The sequence below is a fragment of the Aristolochia californica genome, unplaced genomic scaffold (genome assembly GCF_029961685.1).
Source record: "Aristolochia californica isolate CCGP_79_NKW_82.1479 unplaced genomic scaffold, dmAriCali1.0.hap1 SCAF_1, whole genome shotgun sequence".
In the NCBI taxonomy this organism is placed as follows: Eukaryota; Viridiplantae; Streptophyta; class Magnoliopsida; order Piperales; family Aristolochiaceae; genus Aristolochia; species Aristolochia californica.
Window position 1 is genome coordinate 55,737,358 of NW_027181770.1, and position 8,318 is coordinate 55,745,675.

At 40.3% G+C, this 8,318-nt stretch overlaps 2 protein-coding genes and 1 non-coding gene across 8 annotated transcripts; 2 read left to right on the forward strand and 1 right to left on the reverse strand.

Moving 5' to 3' along the window:
• The first annotated feature begins 287 nt into the window (after nucleotides 1-287).
• On the forward strand, nucleotides 288-360 carry TRNAR-CCG (transfer RNA arginine (anticodon CCG)). The gene has a single exon. It is a non-coding gene; the product is annotated as a tRNA-Arg (tRNA).
• A 361-nt stretch (nucleotides 361-721) lies between these two features.
• On the reverse strand, nucleotides 722-3,640 carry LOC137961968 (TOM1-like protein 2). Of its 6 annotated transcripts, none has more exons than XM_068808644.1 (4): nucleotides 3,570-3,640; nucleotides 2,198-2,873; nucleotides 1,429-1,701; nucleotides 722-1,168 (listed from the first exon to the last, which is right to left on the reverse strand). In XM_068808644.1, exons 2-4 carry the CDS (start codon nucleotides 2,681-2,683, stop codon nucleotides 851-853), a joined length of 1,077 nt encoding a protein of 358 aa, XP_068664745.1. In that variant the 5' UTR covers nucleotides 2,684-2,873; nucleotides 3,570-3,640; the 3' UTR covers nucleotides 722-850. The 6 variants fall into 6 exon arrangements, with proteins under 6 accessions (XP_068664745.1, XP_068664753.1, XP_068664775.1 ...); XM_068808652.1 differs by having other exon boundaries at nucleotides 3,517-3,624; XM_068808674.1 differs by having other exon boundaries at nucleotides 722-1,165; nucleotides 3,186-3,624.
• A 1,534-nt stretch (nucleotides 3,641-5,174) lies between these two features.
• On the forward strand, nucleotides 5,175-6,921 carry LOC137961997 (cocosin 1-like). The gene is made up of 4 exons (XM_068808685.1): nucleotides 5,175-5,502; nucleotides 5,614-5,867; nucleotides 5,989-6,435; nucleotides 6,526-6,921. The coding sequence occupies exons 1-4, from the start codon at nucleotides 5,184-5,186 to the stop codon at nucleotides 6,919-6,921; spliced, it is 1,416 nt and encodes a 471-aa protein (XP_068664786.1). The 5' UTR covers nucleotides 5,175-5,183.
• Nucleotides 6,922-8,318: the final 1,397 nt, after the last annotated feature.

Consider the following 8,318-nt stretch of genomic DNA (forward strand, 5'->3'; position numbering starts at 1 on the left):
TTACGATAAGCCTTATTGCGTGCAATTTTTCTCTTAATTAATAAAAAAATTACTAAAAATAATAAAATTTACATTAAAAATATACATAATATTTTGAAGTCAAAACCAAATTCTTATTGCTCTATATTTTATAAATTAGCTAATTTGTATATTTTAAATGATCTAAAAAAAATTACAAATGATATTTCAAGGCCTATATCATATAATAAGTAATTGTTACAACTCTTTATAGACAATTTTAAATATAATTGATCCTTAAATTTTTCAGGTAAGTTGTATAGCAACAGGGTCGCGTGGCCTAATGGATAAGGCGCTCGCCTCCGGAGCGGGAGATTGTGGGTTCGAGTCCCACCGTGATCGTTTTTCTCAATTGTGTTTGTAATTACTTTTTTCATTTATGAAATTAAAAGTCAAGAGAAAAAAATATTATTATTTAATTTAAAATTTCACGGTCAAGATGTCCCATAAAAGCGATAGCCAACCAAGTAATGAGTGGGCCCACCCAGTAGGAAAGGACTGAATTTGCATTTATTTTATTTAATGTTATACTTTAAAGATATTAAAAATGTCTCTCTTGGACAATTAGACCCACTTTTATGGTATCTGTAACACTGAGTTAACAAAATTAGACCGAACGAGTTAGTTGAATCAGGTTAAATTAGACCCAGTTTCCTATCCAGGATTGTAAGAGAAAAATCCAGTGGAGGGAGAAAACACCAAATTGCATAGAGCAGCTACATGAGGAATAAAAAGTATCCGTCAATAGTACAAATACCCACGCCATCTAAGCTCTCTACAGAGCTTTCTTTATGCATAAACAAAAACAGCACCCCAAAATATACCCTATCCTTCATTCAGAGTTGGCTCCAATGTCGCTGCTGCCAGTCTTCTCCTCTTCTGTTGGTGAAACCAAACTTTTGCTCTGTCTCACCGTCTGATCATGGCAGGAAGAACCCCCATCTGGGTCTGAAACTCCTGGGACCTCACCTTGTATCTGAGAAACGGCTTCGGTTCCCTCGTGCCTGGAGATTACCTGCTGGAGTTCCTCATTAATGTTAAGAGCCTCAAACAGCAAATTCTCATCATCTACTGTGCTCTCTATGATCCTCTGTATCAGAACCTGTGACTGCTTGCACCTCTCCAGTAAGCTTATTGTCAGATCATCCTGCTTTATGATCACAAATAACTCTAGTCAATACTACCGAAATGGACCACACATCACTCGGTGCTATAGAAATTGCAAAAGACAAAAAATGTGTCTAAAGATTTTGCTCTAGACTATGTGAGATACTTATGGTGAGCTATATCGATTGATCGATCAATGCCTATTGGTTGATTGAATCATAATCATACAAGAATTATCCGCAACAATGGGATGTCAGCGTTTAATGCCTATAATTCAAGTACAGCAAGAAAACTAAAAATCACCTTGACCGGCTTTTGGGTTTCTCCAGAATTTATGGAAGAGAGGAGTTCAATACTGTTGCGAGCAACCACCAGTGCTTCTGTCTTTTCCTCCTTGGAAAGGTATGTTCTGTGATAATAATCCACGGGAATCTGGTTAGCATCGTCCTGATCAAAGTTGGGGTTAGGGTATCCCTCAGGAAAAGACAATGTCTGTTCATCAATATTTGAGTCCATCAGTTCTGCCAAGTTCCTAGTATGTTCACCAGAAAATGAAAACCCCCTTTCCTTCAAGCTCTGCAAATTAGAGCTATCAAAATCAGTATATAACAACTGCTTTTTACATAGTGGACTACATGAAAAATATTGAAGTGGAAAGCCACAGCTGTAAGGCTCAGCAAAAGAAGACAATTCAGCCTCACCAACTTTTTGTGAACCATGACCAGGAAAATTCACAAACATGTATTTATTGGGGTTTAGTTGTTACAATCTTTGAACTATATACACTACTGAAAAATCACTATTAATTCACAGCAGTCTAGGATCATCAGATGAGACCCATCAATCCATACGAACAGAGATTGTTGCTTCCACCACCAATGGTGTTGCTAGTGTCGAAGTTCAATTAAGGTCTCTTAATTACCGATTCTTCAACATCTAACTTATTGTGATTATAAGAAGATTTGAAGAGTGAAAAGTGCTCAAGAACCATAACATTTTTCCAATAGAAGAGTTTAAAGACAAGAAGTGGACAAAAACCAGTAAAGATACAACGAGCTCAGAAAAGACATACCGCATAAGTTTGCTGAAAGACAGGCAGATAACCAAGGTCAGATGACTCTCCCCATGCCTTAATCAGCTGCAATGCCCTTTCTCTGTTACTAAAATGCGTTTGAAGATTATCAATCAACCTCACCATCTCCTCCAAAACCTTCTCAGATGCAATCTCTGAGAAAACTTTATCACAGTTCATGGCACAAGCTTCCAGAAGATCAAGGCTAAATCTCTGACTTACCATACTTTTACTAGCGATTTTCTTCTTTATAGCTCGCATGACCTCAGGGCCGCTTAACTCCTCAGCATTCAATAAAGCACAGATTCTCAAATTCAATCCCCAGTTAGGCTCTGGCAAGCTTTCTGAAGTAGCTTCATCAACCATTTTAGCCTCTGGCGTCTGAACTTGAAGAAACTCCTTCATTTTGCCACTAACTTTCCGACTCATCTGAGCTCCACCAGTCTTCAGACGCTCCCCTATTGCAGCCAGCTTCAATTTATCCATTTTCAAAAAAACTTTCAACGCCAAAATTCAACCTTATACAAATCCGAAAGCTCCTCAGTCCAGAATCTAACAACTGGCGTCCAAGGTTTCAATTCGATGTGCTCAAACTAATGAATAGAGACAACCAGAACCCTTCTTTAACTTTTCGACAATGTATGGGGCAAGGTCAAACCACTGTAACATCAGAAATCTGCAGGGAACCAAGTTCACAAATTGTTACACAAGCAGAGCACAACAACAAGTTTGTGGAAACCAGATTCTGCTCAACCCATAATTATTGATAGATGTTTTAATGAAACAATGAATTCGGAAGATACTGGGAAAAATTCGAAGTGGAAGCATAAATACTAATTTCAGATAATCGAGTTTCTAATTTTTCAACATTAGAGAAAACCCTAACTCACTTATACCTCAAATTAAAAATATTTCAACACCAGTAAGAACCAGCAAAAACCCCTCAAGTTCAGCCCTATCCCGAACTAAAAGACCCCAGAAAACTCACCAGAGCTTTCAAGAACCCTACCACCAAAAGAAGATCAAAGCCCAAGCATATCAACCATCGCTCCAACATCTCAGAACATCAAACCCAGCTTCCACCTTCCACAGATATTCCAACCCCAAACCGTATAAAATATATAAACTCCCTAACTTCCCGTATAGTCTGAACTCCCGTAAAGACAGGAGCAAAATTCAAGAACACATCAGCATAATTTTCAACAAAAACCGACAGAACGATGACTCAGATAGAGAGGCTTATTAATAATTCCATAGTGCTCATTTCAAAATCATACAAGCGAAGACAAAATCAAACACGCAAAATATCTCCCCAAAACCTAGAATCGGGGAGGAGGTTAAAGAAGACAACGATGCGTAGCGCCAGCGGTACCCGGAATCGCCTGCAGCCGTTGGCGAGCGAAGAAGAAGCACAGAGGTTAATTGGCGCAACCTTCAACGCTGGAAAAACGGCTGGGCGTTTATTAGTCGTGAAGAGAAACAAAATCTTCGCAGGAGTGACAGGTGCCACCCTAGCTAGCGTCCACGTGGCGACAGACACGAGCGTCCGTTGTTCCTTTGTGGACCGTGATTACGAAAGGAGATCAATACTTAATCGTTAATCGGGCCTGATTAGCGAAGCGGACGAAGAGAAAACAGTAATTAAAATCAGTGAGAAGTCTGGATTTTAATCGTACTAATTTTTTTAATTAAAAGGGTGTGATAGCGAGACATGTGTTAGAAACGAAGATTTATGTTCTTAATTAACAAATAGAGAATCTCAGTAATTTAAGCTGCGGTATCAGAGACGGTGACGGAGGAGCTTATTATTACGTCTATATTATTTGTTTTAAGTTAGTATCACCGCCATTACCTCCCAACTTGAGGAGGAGTGTGGAAATATATATATATATATATATATTATAATTAGGGTATCACTGATGTAATTAGTTTATATTTCTTGTCTCTTCTTAACTCTTACTAGGGTGAATGATATAATTATAATATTATATTTTTATTCATTTATAAATAGAACTTAAGGGAGAAAGTAATGACGCAAGTCTATAATATCCTTCTTCCTCCTAATTGTAACCCAAGAGTCAACAAAACCTCTCATATGGGTAATGAAAGCACCTTGATCCAACCTTGAACCGGACAAAATAACCAAAATATGAACCAACACACGACGAACCAACTTGGTAACGAGAGGAGAGCTAACCTAAAAAAAAAAAAAAATGTGATCTTTTCAGCAACTAATCATGCACTAAATAAGGAGAGTACATGTTGGCCGAGATCAACAATAGGTAAGTCATGTAATTGCTTTCTCACTTAGGAAAGAATATTCATCAAATCTTAATCCTTGACTTGCCTTAAATATTTTAGGTAAAGAGATAATTAAGCAAGACAATCAGTAATCATAACAAATGGAAGATCTTGGATAACTTGGAGATCTTTTTATGAAGGAAACTTTGCCTGTTTTTTCTTGAATCTTTTGGGCAAACCTATCTAGTTCCTTCCTCAAGTGAGATTCAACCCAATAAGAAGATTAATTCGGCTAAGATAGCCGTTTCGCATGTTTCGCACCAAATGGTTTTTCGTATTGGATCGTGTTTTGCATAAAAAATTGAAATAGTAGTTATAATTTAATCGATTCTACCCCCCTCCCTATGGGTATTTTGGGGGCTTCTAAATCCGTACGTGCCCATAGTTTTGCCAACATAACCATGGGTTTACAAAGGAGCTTCCACACGTGTGTTCTTGAGGGCAGCCAACATATACTGATATGCGGCAGCTCGATTTCGCCTCGTGTCAGGTTAATGCCGAGTGGCCATGCAAGCACGGAAATGGCCAAATCTTCTCTCACCAAAGCCCTCCACGACTCACCCGCTTGCCCTACCTCTCAAGCCTATAAATTCAGTCGATCTCAGTCTCTGCAAATCAATCAACACAGAGACCGTGAGTAGTGGTTCTAGCTTAGTAGAGAGAGCGGTCTCTTGCATCCACGATCATGGCTTCTTTCCTTTCTCTGGCTCTCTTCAGCATCCTCCTCCTGTGCGGCAGATCGTTGGCCCAGTTTGAGCAGCAACAGCCATGGCGGCAGGGTTCCCAGCGTTTCCGTGGGCGGAGCGAGTGCCGACTGGAGCGCCTGAACGCCCTCGAACCCACCCGAAGAATCGAAGCTGACGCGGGTTTCACCGACTACTGGGACGAGAACAACGAGCAGTTACAGTGCGCCGGCGTGGCCGCCAATCGTCATACTATTCAGCCGAGAGGGCTACTCCAGCTATCTTTCTCAAATGCGCCAAGACTCGTGTACGTTGTCCAAGGTAATGGATCTCGACCCTCTATGCATGGCTTAGATCGGTTGATCAGTACATCTTTAGCGCTTGCTCTAGCGGAACGCATGAAGCTAACTTTGGCTCCCTGCTGCTGAACAGGTAGGGGACTTACTGGAGAGATTATTCCTGGCTGCCCTGAATCCTACCAATCTGTCCAACAGCCTCAACAAGAAGAACGAGGCCAAAGATACAGAGACGAACACCAGAAGATCCGTCAGTTCCGATCAGGAGACATAGTCGCTATACCAGGAGGCGTTGCCCACTGGTGCTACAATGATGGTGACAGCCCAGTCGTCATGGTTGAGGTGTTAGACACCGGCAATAACGCCAACCAGCTCGATCAGAACTACAGGGTAAACGCTCCGCCCTGACTTGATTACAGCTCTTCGAATATAAAATTTCGTCACTTCGATTGTTTTCTTTTTCTTGTTTCGGTTTCTCAGTTGTCGATTAAAATTACGTGTGACCTCGCAGAGATTCTCTCTCGCCGGAAACCCCAGACGCCAACAACGTGGCTCGTCCGAACAGGAGACTACTGGCCAGTATAAATCAGGCAATAACATCCTCGGCGGATTTAATGAGGAAAGTCTGGCGGAGGCTATCGGTGTGAGCAGAGAGACGGTGAACAAACTTCAGAGCAGAGATGACAAAAGAGGCCATATCATCCAGGGAGATGATGAACTTCAAGCGCTAAGACCATGGAGCAGACAAGCAGAGGAAGAGGAACGAAGAGACGGAGAAAGGCAAGTCAATGGCTTGGAAGAGACCATCTGCAACATAAGACTCCAGGAGAACATCGGAGACCGCGAAAAGGCTGACGAATACTCTCCCCAAGCTGGAAGACTCACCCACCTCAACAGCCAGAAGCTCCCCATTCTCAATTATCTCCAATTGAGTGCAGAACGAGGAACTCTGTACAGGGTAAGCGACCAATTCACAAAATCGCCATGGCCAAGCTACTTAGTCGTAAAATTTTATTAATTACCATGGATATTTCCCTCAACATAACAGAATGCTATTCTGGCACCACAATGGAACACGAATGCCCACACTGTGGTGTACATTACGAGAGGTGAAGGCCGGGTTCAGGTCGTCGGAGACTACGGAAGAGCAGTTTACGATGGCGAGATCCGACAGGGTCAGCTGCTGATAATCCCACAGAACTACGCGGTGATAAAACAAGCAGGAGACCGAGGAATCGACTGGGTAGCCTTCAAGACAAACGATAACGCCATGACGAGCACAATTGTAGGGAAGGGCTCTGTCTATCGTGGGATCCCAGAAGCGGTGCTGATGAACGCTTACAGGATTTCGAGGGACGAGGCAAGTAGGGTGAAGGAGAACAGGTCTCCTGAACTGACCCTTCTTTCCCCCCGCTCTCAATCCCAAGGTAGGGCTTCTGCATGAATTGCAGCAGAAAGTAAGAGTTTTGGAGTGTTGTAGCTTCGGTTTGTGGACTGTATCGGGGTGTTGCAAATAATAATACATTTTAGTCACAATAAAAGTTTGGTTATGTTAAAAATTTAATAAAAAAAGAGAATTTCCATTTAGGTTACAATTGTTGGTTTAATACACATAAATAATTCCCAAAGATGTGAGGAGGACCAACCACTCTCCTTCAAGAGCAAACCCTATCAAGTTTAGTGATTAGTTAAACTTTCATTGTGCTTGTAACATCCTCTATATGTTGTTTTGTGACATATAGACATGGAAATTTGACCATGTGGTTCAATCAATGGTTGACCACTTAGCAAGGTCAAACATCTTAACCAAAATAGTGAGACTTCATCAATAGTAGATGAAAACAAAGTCAAATACATTGTTTAATAGTCAAGCAAATGTGAAAGGTAACACTTTGACAAAGGATGTAAGTTCTAATAGACAACCACAAAAGCCAACATTTAATCAACAAAAGGATCAAGTAGTGGATCACCCTTTAAAGACATTTGATCAAGATCAGTAGATAGTTTTGATGATAACAAATACTTAAGTTATTAATGATGTAGATTCAGAATGTCTTACAACTCAAAAAATTCCCAGAGGAAATTTCTAGCAATCTATCTGTTAGAAGAGGCAATTGGACCGACCAAATAATTCATATCCAATCGAGTAAAAGAACTCGGCAAAGTAGGCAAAGGTAGAGTAAAGAAAAGCCCTAGTAAGGAAATGAAAAGAAAAAAAAAGGACAAGAAGAAAACAAGGTAAGTAATTAAAGAAGGTTATTCGACTAAACGAGCCTTAACCGAACAATAAGAGAGAAAGAAGTCTCTATTTGAGGTTGTATGTCTGGATGATTGGGCAAGCAAGATGCACAGAAGTTTGAAGAAAAAAGAGACATTGCAAAAGGTCGATTGACTAACACCAAGTTGATTGGATGACCTGAAAGAGAAAAGTTTAGGTTGTCACTCAATCAACTCATCAATTGAAAAATCTGAAGAAAAGAGATAGAAGTTCTTTGTGAAGGTCGACTAATCGAAGCTAAGTCAATCAAACAACACGAAATAGAAAAGTCTCTATCGCCACTTGATCGGTTCAACAACCAAACAATTTGAAGAAAAGAGACAGTTATTTACAAAGGTCAACTAGTTAAACTACCATCGATCAAATGACTTGCTCGAAATTAGAAATGCGAAAATGCTTCTTATATTTGTTCAAATAAGATAGGTCTCCAAAATGTGCAAGTGAATTATTTATGTAATTAAAAGCTCATAATGAGAATTAAATATTTTCTTATGGGTTTTAGTCAAGATTTCATAGAGTTTTACAAAAGGACCAGAAGTTCCCTTCCAAGCTCAATGGTTCAA